Source organism: Aspergillus pseudoviridinutans, assembly GCF_018340605.1.
Source record: "Aspergillus pseudoviridinutans IFM 55266 DNA, scaffold_3, whole genome shotgun sequence".
Taxonomy (NCBI): domain Eukaryota; kingdom Fungi; phylum Ascomycota; class Eurotiomycetes; order Eurotiales; family Aspergillaceae; genus Aspergillus; species Aspergillus pseudoviridinutans.
Window position 1 is genome coordinate 25,703 of NW_025091283.1, and position 14,927 is coordinate 40,629.

Sequence of the window (14,927 nt, forward strand, 5' to 3'; positions counted from 1 at the left end):
AGTTTCTTTAACTTTCTTATATATACATGCCTTGCAGTATTACTTAGATAGTTAAGGGTAATTAATAGATATTAAATTATACTCTCTTCTAATATCTATTTACTAGACCCACCCTGATTATTATTAACTATATAAACTAATTAGTAATCTTATTAATCTAACCATAGTTAGATTATAGACCATACCTTATAATTATTTACACTTCCTAGGTGGCTTTTTAAGGGTATTCTTTTATATAGACTTAGCTAACTCTCTGATACTAGTATAGACTTTATCCTTATTTAAAGTAAGCACCTTTAGATACTGTTATAAGAAACCTATCTTATATTAAGAGTTTAGGTTAGCCTAAGTAGTATTCTCTTATTAATTAAAGGTAAGTATATTAAGGTTTTTAAGTATATTATCTATATTAGTCTTATAGCTAAAATATTATAAGATATATATATACTCTTAGAGTATATTTACTATAGTTTTATACTCCTCCTATTATAGATAAATATTTAATTATAGTTAGATTAGTAGGCCCTTAACTTACTAAACTCCTAATAACCTTTAGAGCTTATTTTAATTTTTTAATAGTATTTACTTTCTATCCCTACTCTAGTATAGCTAGTATAAGCTTCTTTAACTCTTAATAGTGCTAGAGGGAGCCTATAATAGTTAACTTAAGAGTAAGAGAGGAATAATTTATATTTATATTTAGTAAGGGAACTTTTTAGAGGAGCTAGTTCTATAAAAAATTATAAGAACTAGTAGTATCTCCCTAGAGAGAATAAGGTATCTAAATCTTACTCTAGAGTATAGTTAATATTCTTACTATAGTTAGAATAGATAAGAATACTATACTAGTTCTGCTAGGTTATTAAACCTTTCTATAACCCTAATAAGATATAGGCCTACTATCTTAATTACTAATTTTATAATCCTTACCTAATAGAGAGCCTTAAAATACTCTAAGTATTAGTAAGACTTAAGGCTATTAGTATTACTAGATTATAGTTCTCTAGGTAGAAAGTTTAACTAAGTTTATTAGTATAAATCTAACCTTAGTTAGATTTAAACTTACCTACTCTCTTATAGTAGTATCTTACTAGAGATTCTCCTTAGTTACCTTAGACTATAGTTCTTAGATAAAGTCTTTTATAATTACTTTAAGATTTGCATCTTAAGGAAATAGTCTATTTACCCTATCCTATAAGATAGACTCCTTAATAAAATATCCCTAACTTCTATAATCTATAAGAATATCTTTAGTATATTACTAGTAGGGGTTAGGTAGACCTATTTTAGATCTACCTAGACTATTATATGCCTAAGAAGTAATTTAATAGGGGTTGTAATCTTTTTATTAAGATTATTCTAATTATTTCTAGATATATATTAGCTTATATCTAACTAATAGTTAGATTCACTACATACTATATTAGATAGTGAAGGTTATAGTTTTAGTAAAGCCTTTTAAAGATATAAATATACTAATTATTATTAAGCACCATCAGGAACCCAGGCTAATAATTAGTAAAGGAATACTTATTAATTAGGTATAGACTAGCTAGCTTAGATAGTTCCTCTATGCTCTAGTATTTTAATAGAAGAGGCTATAAAGTTTTTCTCTTCTACTTACTATCCTAATAGTCCTCCTGCTTTAAGAAGAATAATAGATATAATTAGGAATTAGATTAGCTATCCTCTATTTCTAGAATACACCTCTAATTACTTAGAGAAATAGAGTATATATAATCTTTAAAGATAGTATCTCTAAAGGTAAAAAACTTAGAAATTTCCTTTAACTAGATCTAACCATAGTTAGATTAGCAACTATTCCCTATAAACTAATAATAGATAAGTACTTATAAAGTCTAGTTTTAAACTAATAATTAACTCTATCAGGTTCTAAGAAAAGCTATATTTACTATATCTTATTAAGTAATATTTATAGATAGCTTTATAAAACTCCTTATATTTTAAGATTACTTTAATCCTTACTAAGTATAAGAGGTTAATTCTAAAGACATTATTTACCTAATTTTTAATAATTTTAGTTAAAGTAACTATAACTTCCCTCTTATTTAGTAAGAGGGCCTCAAACCTACTAATAAACTAGATAGTATTAAAACCTTTACTATTAGTCTTTTATATAGCCTACTAGTTTACTATTAGTATAGCTATAATATCTTTAGAGAGCAGATCCTCCCTATAGATATTAACAGACTAATAATAGTGCTATTCTTATTAGTAATATACCTATAATCTAATTATAGGGAGATTTACCTCCTTTATAGGAGTAGTAATTTAATAACTATCTATATCTTAAGTAGACTTTACTACTAAATTATATTATTTATCCAGGAGACTGCAGAGTACTACTACCCAGTATTAGCTATTATATACTATAGATAGGGCTATAGAAGGGGGCAGTGAGGGAATAAATAGTAACTAGTCCTAGGGAGTATTAGCCTCTAAATCTAACTATAGTTAGATTAGCTATACCTATAAGCTTATTTACTTAAGGCATTAACTATAATAAATTATAAATTACTATTAGCTATCTTAAGACTTAAAATCTAGGTCTATCTTACCTATTTTAGTTCTAATAATATATATAAGAATTTCCTTAAATTCACTGGATTGAACTATTACTTATAGTTAGTCTTTAATTATAAATCTCCTTATACTAAGTTTAAATAATATTTTTAATCTCTAGATTAGGGATTAATCTACAGCTCTATTTCTTAACTTTTTCTATTTAAGAGTAAGCTTATAAATATTAATTATAAAAGAGCTAAGGTATACTACTTCTAGTTTCTAATTAACTATATTATCTTTTATAGTCTTAGTAATAATAGTATTCTTTTTTATAGACTTTAGCTTTCAGGAACTAGAGGGCCCAGTGCCCCTACTAGACTACCCTAATATAGTATAGATCTAACTATAGTTAGAATCTAATATCAGAATAATAAATAGTATAAGGGTATGCCTATAGGTAAATCTAACTATAGTAAAAAAAAAATTATAGTATAAAAAAATTACTAATAGACAATTTGGACTTACCAAATGTATGCCATTTTCGGCCGCATTCGACGCCTTTTTTGGCAGCCATTTGGTAACACGTGACTTTACCTTTCCAACACGCTCCCATCCTCGCTACCACCACGCACCAGTCAAACTCGCCCTCAGCGCCCCACCATCGCGGGCGTTTCATCGACTTCAAGCGTCAGTCTTTCAGCACCGTCTCTCCAACCAGAAGCTGTATGAGGGAGCCGAAAATGGCTTCACTTCATCCCTTCACATGGGCCTGGGCTCCAGCCAGGCCAAGACGGCACCAACTCATTTATCGTGGCCCTTTTCTTCCAGGTTTGCTCCTTCATTTATTTTCCCCCCTGAGCCATCTGCCAGATCACCCTACTTACGAAGGTCATCTACTAGCCTCAAGGTCTTTTCTTGCACCTACAATAAAGTCACTTCACTCTTTAGTAACCACTTCGCTGGAGTTTGCGGTGTCGTTTCCCGCTCCCCCATCCTCACGGCCCCCGTGCCTTCCCTCTCAGTATCCGTTCCTCATTACCTACAAACCCACCGATGAAGCGTACCCGTGCGCGACAGAATCGATCCCTCCTGACGGGGAGTGACTGCAGTGAGAACGATGTCGCCGGTGGCAGCCCTGACTCGGACGAGCGGTGGGATGCCACTTATGAGACGGATGTGACTGAGCCAGATGTCACCGAGCCGGATGATAGCCCGAGCCCACGAAAACGCCTCCGGTCGGATGAGAAGGACCCTGCTTTGGAGCCAAGTCTATCCAATGAGGCAGATGATTTCTATGACGACCCCCTCGATGACACCGGAATCGATCTTTGTGAGATCGACGAGGATTTTGACAAAGCAGAGGGCACCATCCAACGACGGGAGCGGATCGAAACCCGATGGGAGCGGTCAGTGACACAGGACGAATGCCACCTTTGCTGTTCTCTGCTAATGCAGACATAGATATTGTAACAGCAAAAGAAAACTAGAGCCCAATGTGCGAAAATGGCGGGATCCTGAAGAGGCCCTACGCCAGGCGTCGAACAACGACCTGTATCGGTTCTTGGGCTGGTCCCTCAAGCTCAAGCGAGGAAAGAACGGTCGACGTAACAAGGGCATTCACAAGTCTAGCTCGTTGAATACTGACTGGAAGAACCTTCGTAGTTACTACCAAAAACTGACCAAGACCAAAATCGACGATAAAGATGGGTCAGAAGTGCGGAGGGTCAGTCATTATTCTTTCAGTTTGTTTGGCCATCTCGTCTAATCGTCCAATTTATAGGGTATTAGGTACTTGGTCGTAGAGCATAGGTTAGATACGCAACCGAAAAAGAAGACGCCAGTCTACATTGAGGATATCGGCCCGTTGAATGAAACGATTCTCTCGACTCAGCAAAAGAAGTTCTACCTTGGATTCCAGCGTATCCAAGTGTGCCTCTTCAATTCGCTCGCTCTGTTCACTGTACACCGCAGGAGCGCCCTATTGAGTCTCCAGTTCAAAGACCTACAAATCTCGCTGCAGAAGGATCCTCGCGGCGGACCTCCTATCCCTTTGGTTGAACTGACGCCAGATGGATGTAAAAAGTTTCTTGGGCAGACTGAATTGTAAGTGAACTGCCTTCCTTTCCCCTTCTTATCCCGTGATCTCCAAGTCCTACTGGATCCGTTCACACGAGTCTATTTTGGAAACCATTGCCCTTTTGAGACCTACACCAGGCAATGCGGGCTAACTGACGACAGGACTACATTTGCACTCCCCGAAGTGGTCTATGGACCATCTTTGGTGATATGTCCCCATACGCTCCTATTCGGAATCTTGTTCCATGCCAAAGCATTCCGGAATAACTTGACATCAAGGGCCCAGATGCGGAAGCTCTTTATTAGCAAAGGTTGCCGACAGCTCCTGATGCCCCTGGACCGGGAGAAGGCGGATTGGTATATCTTTTGCAAAACAGAATTGGTCAAAGGGGTTCCAACCATTCAGCGGACCCAACCCATGTCCAAGTCCTCCATGTCCAGCCTCCTGGTCACGTTTGGGGAGATCAAGGGATGGCCTAACCCATTCCATGCCCATCAGTTCCGGTACGGGACTGGCAAAGTGATTAACGAGAGTGGTGAGTAACTCTTTTCATACCACCACTTTTTAGGGTCCTTTTAGCTGCTGACATTCAAGTTCAGGATGGGTCAGCAAGGAGCAACATATGTTGATCATGAAGCACGCTAGCCCCCGGACTTTTCTCAAGCATTACCATCCTAGGAACCTCGACACAGATATGACTCGGATTGTCTGTGGCCTTGACCCGGACGTGGAATACATGCGGGCTGTCACGCGCCAGAATCGTTGGGAAGACCCACGACGCCCGAGATATTTAACGGAGCGACAGAGGGCACGGGTGGAGGACCATCCTGAGTTGGAAGAAGCCCGCCGGAAGCTGAGCGAGATTGGTGCCCAGTACAATAAGACCCAGCAACCGGGCCTGCTGCCTCGGATCGAGAGGCAAAAGAAGGAGGTGACCAATACACGAAAACGATTACTGAGGGCTTTGCGGCATCAGATCCGAGAGAACTTTGATGAAGAGCAGGCATTCCTGGATATTGAGGCGCAGCTCTCTGGCACTGCAGTTAAGGAGGAGGAAGAGGATGAACCCTTTGAGGCTGCTATGCCCCCAATCCAGCTACATCTTATGCAATGTCTTTTGTCCTATCCAATCTCCAACTCACTGGAGGATGAATGGAATCGGCACAATGCAGGTTCGGATGCAGTAATGCAATATTGTGACGTTCTTGAAGGAGGCCCTCTGAGAGGCCGGCCCAGGCGAGAAACTACGACCTCCGCTGCATCGGATGAGCCCACGGCTCAACCCCAGGATGCACCACAAGTCGTCCAAGACGGCGTCACATGCGAAGTGGAACCCCCTACCGTACACGGTAAGCCGTCGCGTGCTACCAAGGAATACTTGGAGAAGTCGGAACTGCCAGAGGCCTGCTTTCAATGCTTCGCGAATGAGAAGCTACCCGATAAGGTTCGCTGCCGGATGTTTCATGATGCTGGCTGTGTCACGCGCCACTTCGATGCCATTCATCTGAAGGAAGAGCCGCTCAAGTGCAACTGGTGCGAAGTGACCTTGTTGCATAAAATGGCATTCCAGCGCCACGCGATTGATGAGCATCGGGTGCGCAGTCGCTGGCGTTGCCCCGATCCGGCGTTTTGAATGGGAGAATAATGAGCCAACCCCATGCGCGGCTTGTCTATAATAGATTCTAAACCATGCAATTATCCCAGTGTATGTTACCATTGCTACTCTACTGGTCGAGGACTTTCTACAGTGATATCTCTGGTGCCTGCTGTGGATGCTTTCTCGCAGCATCGCGGAGAGCATGTGTGGAGGTGGTAGAGTTGGAAGTCGGAGATGGCGCCATTTTGTCTTTGGGCGGGCGGATGGCGACGGTCGTGGACAAGGAGATTATAAACTGCTATTAGCCGACCAGCGACGAGAGTAATACCGTAATATCTCTCGAGAATAGATTCAATGGATCAGAACGATCATTACCTGGATGGACTTGTAGGATGGCGCGAGAAAGAGTCAAGAAAGGAGAACGAGATGGAATTGGTTGGATCACGTGGTTAAGGTCGTCATCGCCTGATTAGGCAGCTGTCAAAACGTGACTGTCAAATCAGGACTACTGAACTGTTTTTCTGCGGATACTGTAAGACTTTCCATTTCTGGATTCGGACCGAGGTGCCGCCGCTTTTTGCTCACTGAGCCAGCGGGATCGTGACCGGAGAGAGAGAGTGCGTGCCCTGATCGCTCCCTGAGCGCTCCCGGAGCTTTCCGGGTATGCCCTGATTACTCACCGATAATTGCCTGAACACGGGCGAGAATGGACGACCAGGATTGATTATTCATCCTGAGCACCAAATGGTAGCCAAATAAAAGTCGTCAAAGCCAAGCCTGGCCACTATTCCTTTTTTCTTGGGGCATAGATTCATGGTGTCCTAGTGAGGTACATGGGTCTACGATTTTTTATTCGCTTATGATATTGGGAAGAGAACAGACTCGCAAGACTGATCATAAACGGCGCAAGCTCGTTACTCTGCACTGTGCTTGCAGAAATCGCTAAGCCTACACCAGGTCATGGCAAGACCTCGACTTCCATAGATGGAGAAAATCCTCGTCCTGGCTACGCTTCAGCGGCAATGGCCGATGGTACAGTGATTCATCCTTTACTCTTACAGTACTTACCTAGCAGACAGGGCAGTATCCCGGTTACCTCAATCTAGCGAGATCTTGGAGCGGCTGCTTATCGCAACACCATTCAGGCACTGCCATCCATGGAAATGAGAAGAGCATAGGATGTCCAGCAGACCTGACTATAGAATGCTTGTACGTATTGCTAAGGTGCAACGGAAGAGAGATAGGCCAGCAAGGGATTGGAATCGGAGTTTGTTACATGGCTTAGGACGTAAATACTATTAGGTCAGCAAGCCGAGAGAGAAGACTCTCCATAGCCTGCAACCCCGGCATGCGTATGATATATACTGTACTGATCCTGCACCTACTATTGACCCCAGAGAGATCCATGGGTCCCTTTCACGGTTTTTCGACCCTTTGGCCTGACCTGGTCTTTTGAGGTACACGTGACCGAGTCGCTTAAGTCAAGCAGCACCCTCCAAGCAAAGGCAAGGCATCGTAATGACTTCCTTGTCCTCCTCGGTCTCGCAGCAGTACTAGGCTCTTCCTCAGCTCATTTGTACGTAAGTGTTCGCAAATAGTATCTTCGAGATCTCATCCATTACGCTGAGGTTGGGCAACTGAGGCCTGGCGAGTGGATCTGCTTCGAATGCGACTCGACTGTTGCGTAGGTAGGGTGGTTTTGGTTGGACGACATACAAAGGATAGAGATTCCGACGCGCTATAGTATAGTAAGTGCTTGGATATTTGTTCTGCACGGAAACCTGGCTGTAGTAAGCGTGGAGGATACAATGACCATTGATGAAATAACATCCGAGCTGACCTAAGGAAACGGGGTCAATTAGCTCTCGATAACAAAACAAGAGAAGTGCATCTCTTCAAACGTAAGGAAACATCTTACGGCCCTAGTATATAAACAAACATTCATTGGATGTCAACTGAATTCGGCGCGATACGTGCTACGTATACAAGAAACTCGGGCTAGTCAATAACGAACCGCCGCCAACTCCAACATTGATGACACGGCTTGTGAGGAAATAAAGAGTAACCTCGAATGTAACACTCTTACCTGAGCGATAAGTATTGCTTCAGCCGGGAAAATAACGCTGTGATGTCAAGGCCAGCCCCCGATGAGAACTGATTCCATACCATCCGTCCTGTGGTTCGCATTAAAGGGATGAGCAAAATGTCCAGCAATTGACAAGGTAAGCATACGTATCTGTTACAGATCGTTACGTACCTGTTTGTCAGCCGCCACGATACGATTGTATTTAGCTTCGTAACAGTCGGTAAGTAATCGGCTGTGGCTGTGCAATAATTGTCCGTGACAGAACAGTTCAAAGTAACAGCTGTATTGGCGTCAACAAGGGCGACAGGCTGACGGAAAGTAGACGCACAAGGTGACACAGGTCGATATTCGCCTTTCCGAGCCAAGGAACCGTTCTCTGATTTTATTCCCACTGTATCATGAGCTCTATGAGATCCGTGAAAATGCATATGACGTGACTGAAGGGCGCAACCTCAACTTGAACTTGGCAGAGTTCTGCTCTTTTAAAAGATAATGCAAGCGTAGATGCCAGTAAATACCGTAAGGGCCAGGCATCTGCCGCAAAGGTCTGAGCCTGGAGAAACTGTGGCTACAGTGGTTGGTTGGTTGGTTGGTTGATGTCATTTACCCTGACCCCTCGCTCGAAAGCGATATGCAGGCTACCTCAACTATATGTATCCGCGCGTACGTACATGTAGAGTGTTCTACTTTCTGAAAACGAACTTAGAGCCTCGTCAAGGCCTGCCGTAGCCTAATTGCCGTTCCCATTGTTAGGCTGCCCTCGTGGCGCGCGGCTCCTGAACCGTTGTGACGCCTCGGCGAAGTCCAGCACAGCCTTGACCGTCTTCGCCCTTGAGACGGTGTCTGGTTTACCTCACTTACGTTCGGTTGAGCCTCCCAGCAGACTCGAGATGCTTCTAAACGCTTCCCCTATTTCACTCCGTAACTCCCGTCGAATTTCCCTTAATCCTGGACAGTCCACCAGCACGTGGCTAACCGATTCTTGTGCGCCGCACACACACAGGTCGTCATCGCGGAAGCCATGGGCTTTAGCGTAGGTAGAAAACCAATTGTGGCCGGTGCGAAGCTGTGTCAATAGGTACGCCCGGTTCCTTGGCAGGCTCCCATATAGATTTCTTGTGTAGGTTGCTGGTAGCGCGCCGCCATTTCTTGTGTAGGTTGCTGGTAGCGCGCCGTCAATTCGCCGTAGGTGACTGCCTTTGTTGGATGACCACCATTCCTGCTCCCACTGGGTGAGGATATTACCACGAAGGCGCGCAAAATCCCTAGACAGTAGTCGACGGAAGGGGTGGGTTTTGCCTGGGCGCGCMGCATCCTTGGCCAGTCGGTGTACAGCATCGTTTCCTGGATTGTCGCAGTGTCCCTGTATCCATTGAAGGCGGAGTGCGATTCCTTTTGCCTGGACCTCTGCGGCAGCTTGGAGGATCGCGTGCATGATACGTTGGCGCGATCTGTTCCTTGGGTTCTGATTCGATTGTAAGGCTGATCTGCTATCACACAGTCTTGTCGCGGTTGTTTGTCTGCTTCGTGAGATTGACCGTTGATGGGCGATCCTGAATACTACGCTGATAGCGTAGAAGATGCCAATGAGCTCCGCTACATGAACTTACCACCGGTCCATTGGTCTCACCTGGACCCGTCGTGATTCGCGGTCTCTAGATTGCCGTCCAGGGCTGTGACGGCGGCGCTTAAGTGGCCCTCTCGTCCAGAGGCGACCGAATAGACCACAATGCCCGATGTCAACCGTGTGGCTTCGGCTCGCTCCACAGCCGCTTCCCGGTCTAATCAGACTTCGATTTCCGTAAAGGCCTCGGCTCGCCACGGACGCAGCGGGCTTGGGTCGATCGTCTCTAGTTCATCCAGCCTTTGTAGGTCCATAGTCTTTACGGCTTCCGCTAATGGAAAGCGACGAAGTTCCCGATGTTGTTCCGCCGTTTCTGAGCTCGTGTGAGCGCACCCCAGATAGGGAGACTTCGAGGTAGGGTGTGGAGTCTCGATAGTATGTTGTGCCCTATGGCGAAGGCGGAGGCTGGTTGGAAGGATGTGGGCTTCTACCTCTAGGGTCGCTGTTGCCACCGTCCTGAACGCCGATAAGATACGGATTAAAGGAGCCCTCTGTACTGTGTTAAGGTGCCGTAGGTGGGTCTTGTCACGGAGGGGATCGTGCCACTGTTGACGCGTAGTCTACTACTGGTGTGATGCACGTCTGATAGATCTGTCGCATCTGTTCAGGACGCAAGTTTCGCAGTCCTGCCCAGGGCAACGGCCACCTTAGTGACGCGTTTGATGGTTTGTTGGACGTGCTCTTTCCACCGTAGCTCATGATCAAAGACGACCCCGAGTAGCTTAGCCGTAGGCAATGGTGTCACTGTCTTCCCATTTATCACTGGTTGACCTTGTAATTGCTCGCTTCGCCTCCTAGTGATGTGGATCAACTCAGTCTTTTCCACCACAAAACAAGACCCCGGCCGTCGGGCCCATGATTCGATACACGGGGTGTCTTCGGATTGTATCTTGGCTAAATTATCCTCAGCCAAGCGGCTAACTCGCCAGCGGAAGTAGTCGTCGATAAAGGCTGATGCACCACCGTGGAAATCGACGGTTGGTCGACTAGGTCGGAGTTGAAGAACGCAAACGAGATCGGTGAGAGCGTCGAACCCTGCGCTGACCCTGCGTTCGCTAGCGGGGAGACCCCCGTGCGGAAGTCGTCGAAGCCTATGCTGGCGAAGCGGTCGCTCATAAAGCTCGCAATCCACTTACGAGCAGTGATTGGGACCCCCTTTGCCCGTAGGCGGGTATCGTGAGTTTATTAACGAAGGTGACTGAATGTCGCCCTTTTTATTTGGTGGCATCCCTGGGGGGAATGGCGAAGATGCCATGATGACGATAATAGTGTATTGCCTGTAAACGCGTCGAGCACTTTTGCCAGCAAATAACGTCAGGCGGTCTAGTTGACTTAGCTAGGGGCGTCCGTCAACACTCATTTTCCCCCACTGTATGCCGTGGAACTGCCTACCTTGTTTACTTATGGGGTGCTGTGTATGCATTACTGTATACGGCCGTGCTTTGGTTTCTCCTTGCGCATGTCTCCGTCATACTCTTGGCTGTCACATCAACATGAATGTGAATGACCGCTCGTTGAAATCCAATTGTACGATTTCAGTTGGAGCTCGAGCGGTGAGACTAACCTGTCCCGATACAGTTAGTAGCATAATGCCAAGGAGGTGCTTTTGGCAGGAAGATGGTACCTAAAACAGTCTGTCAGCAACTGCCAGCTTGATGAATCGTTCCTAAACAACCTGTATGTTCCACCTAAATTAGTCGGCCTCTCCATGTCTTCAGATACTTCACCGAGCAAAGAGGAGCTTTTAGCGCTCTTGCGGCGAGAACGGGAACGAGCAGATTACGAGCGGAAGCGTGCAGAGAACGCGAAGCAACGTGCAGAGCAAGCAGAAGAGCGCAACCGGAACACAACATTTGCAGAATATCTGAGAGCTTGTCATCGCTGCATAACGAAACCTCTTAGACCAACGGCTCGCTGACGACGAAAGGATCTATCAAAAGTCCAGCCGGCCGTGTGTGCCCCACGTCCCTTCGCCCCGGGATTTCCGCGCAGCGCAACAGGCCCTGTTTGACGAGATATACCAGCTTTTCCATCCGAACTCCGAGGAGCCTCTGCGAGTATTTCCACCTCTTTTAGTTATCGAGGACCGAGGAGAGCAAGCATGCACTCGCCCGTTGGCGAGTGAGTCAGACCTAGTGAGACACCAGGAGGCAGAAGTGGAGAATCCGGTTAAAGAAGTGATTGATAGGTTGGCCGGCTTACCTGCGGCACGATGCAGGTTGCCGCTCGGTGGAGGGATAATCTTTGAAAATCATACGAACACCGTTACGGAGGAGGCGGGACAGGTACAACCCGTTGACAAACCGACCCTTCGCCCCGACCAGAACTGCGTGTATATTCGCAGCGGCAGTGAAAGGAGCCTTCTATATGTCATTGAATACAAAGCTGCCCATAAACTCCCTGACGCTTATCTCCGAGCGGGCCTTCGGCGAATGAATATGGTACAGGAAGTTGTCCAGCAAATCACCCTACCTACAGATGCCAATGAGAAACTGCTTTACGACGCGAAATTGCTGCGCAGCTGTCACACAGCCTTTTGAATATATGATCACGAAAGGCCTCCCGTATAGCGTACTGACGAACGGTCATATAAAGGTGGTTCTCTATGTCACTGAGCAAGATCCGACAACCTTATACTATTGCCTCCTTGAGCCTAGCAAGGACGTCGAGACGAGGTCGGATGATGGCTATGGTTTCCGGTACCATATACAGCCATTGGCTGCCAACTAGTGCTGACAATAATGGCGCTCCAAAAATCGCAACGCAGCCAACTCTGGCGCAATGAGGCTATGAGGCCACTAAATAGGTGGGAAGTGGATTTTGAAGAGGCGGTTAGATCTATCCCAGAATCAGAAAGGAGAAAGAGTCGACCGGAGTCAGATTGGCGAGCACCCCGCTATCCCATCGACCCTCGGTCACCTTACCTCCTACGACGACGAAAGGTTTCCGAATTCGAAGCCCCCCTAACTGGCAACCGAGACACACCGGAGTCTTCAAGCGAATCCGATACGTCCCTGCCTCGAATCCCGTCTTCTCCGGTTCCTGTGCGGAGAAGAAAACGACAACGAACGTTGAATCCTCAAAGTGGTCCCCAAGGATTCCGTCAGAGTCGCCCTCCAAACAAAGAGTATTGTACACAAGCATGCCTTCAAGGTCTTGCTCGTAAATGTGAATTTGATACCGAGTGTCCGTATCTGTCCTTCCACCAGAAACATTCGTCGAACGGTCGACATACACTTTCGCGATCAGACTTAGTCAAACTTGTAAGCGAACAACTGAACCGTGATCCTGATCACTGTTGCCGCCCTATGGGAAAAGAAGGGCTACATGGCTCTCTGTTTACCATTTCCCTAGATGCTTATGGCTATATATTTGTCGGCAAAGGAACTGAGTATGCCTCCAATTACGAAGCCAGAATTTACCAAGCTCTTAAAGCTCTGCAAGGGTACGCTGTCCCTGTATATGTCGGAGATATCTACCTGCGGCAGAACATATATTATCTGCCGACCCGTGCCATCGTGCATATTTCCTTAATGTCATGGGATGGAAAGGCCTTGAAGGAAGACGAGTGCTCCTTCTTCAAGACCGACCAAGATCCGAAATCAGCGATGCTGGCATTGAACATCTTGACGAGCGCGCACCGAACATATTGTGGAACGAGGAGGTGCAACGTGTCATGTTCATTGACTTCGGTCGTGCACAGGTCACTCGGAAACGGAAATCCTAAGAACGGAAGCCGCATTCATTGAAGCCTAAGAGGCAGAGGATGGCTATGCGTTATGAGGTCGTTGTCTAGGTCGCTTGAGTCGCGTCATGTGCGTGAGATGGCTGCAGTAGCGAAAGCAAGGATCTCCAGCGGTGCGGACCGTACATTCTCCCAGAGTTCTCTGATTGTTCCATAGCAGTGCTGGGCGCTAAATATGTGCTCACACCACAAGTCCATTGATTCCCTGCTAGACCCGATGGACGAAAAAACAACATAGACAGAGAACGTCCACAGTTAAGTAAAGATTAGCGGACTGCACCGTCAAAGAAAGGGCCCAAAATGATAGATTGATAAGCACATGGAAGTGATTAAGATCGTTTGTGCTCTCGCAGATGTCGTTCAGAAGTTTTGTCAAGCGCCATAACATAAACAAAAAAGAAAGGAAGCAGTCTTGCAGGAAAGGAGTTATATCTGGCCACTTAATTTGCCCGCGTCAATTTCTGGGCCATCTAGCGACTGCGCCTACGAATAGTCCGCCATAGCGCCGCCATGCTCCTGCGCACGACAGCAGTGTGTCCCCGTTAGACTGGTCGTGGATTGGATATGGGTTGAGCCACACTATGTTGGGTCCAGCCATGCGGATTACGTGTTGATCACGCCACATCCGGGTGAGTTGGATCTGGGCCAACCCTCATCCTACCCAAAAATGCGGATTGGCTGGGTTGCATATGGATTTGCGCATTGGGTCTCAAGCATCCAGTCTTGGGCCCATATCTGATTTGGATCGAGTCGATCTGGTTGCTAGTAGCAGCTTGACTATTGCCTCATTTCTCCCTGCTGCTGCCCATGACAGTGGTGTCCTCCCATCATTATCCTTATAGTCTAGATCAACTCGGTCTTTTGCTAGTAGCAGCTGCACTGTCGCCTTATTTCCATTCTCTGCTGCCCATGACAGTGGTGTCCGCCCACAATTGTCCTTGGAGTCTGGATCAACTTGGCCTGCGGCTAGTAGCAGCTTGACTATTGCCTCATTTCCGTTTGCTGCTGCCCGTGACAGCAGTGTCTGCCCATCATTATCCTTAGACTCTGGATCAACTTGGCCTGTGGCTAGTAGTAGCTGGACTATTGCCTCATTTCCTTTTGCCGCTGCCCGTGACAGCGGTGTCTGCCCATCATTATCCTTAGAGTGTGGATCGACTTTGCCTGTGGCTAGTAGCAGCTTGACTATTACCTCATTTCCATTCTCTGCTGCCCATGACAATGGTGTCCGCCCACGATTGTCCTTGAAGTCTGGATCAACCTGGCCTGTTG

The 14,927-nt window shown here is 46.1% G+C and overlaps 2 protein-coding genes across 2 annotated transcripts; both read left to right on the top strand.

Annotated features, from left to right (window-relative positions):
- Window positions 1–3,579: 3,579 nt before the first annotated feature.
- Asppvi_003779 (DUF3435 domain-containing protein) lies at window positions 3,580–6,236 on the top strand (the record flags this gene model as incomplete). The annotated part of the gene is made up of 5 exons (XM_043299736.1): window positions 3,580–3,932; window positions 4,000–4,249; window positions 4,307–4,629; window positions 4,765–5,138; window positions 5,203–6,236. 5 exons carry the CDS (start codon window positions 3,580–3,582, stop codon window positions 6,234–6,236), a joined length of 2,334 nt encoding a protein of 777 aa, XP_043155671.1.
- Window positions 6,237–11,618: 5,382 nt separating this feature from the next.
- On the top strand, window positions 11,619–12,450 carry Asppvi_003780 (uncharacterized protein; the record flags this gene model as incomplete). The annotated part of the gene is made up of 2 exons (XM_043299737.1): window positions 11,619–11,724; window positions 11,813–12,450. 2 exons carry the CDS (start codon window positions 11,619–11,621, stop codon window positions 12,448–12,450), a joined length of 744 nt encoding a protein of 247 aa, XP_043155672.1.
- Window positions 12,451–14,927: the final 2,477 nt, after the last annotated feature.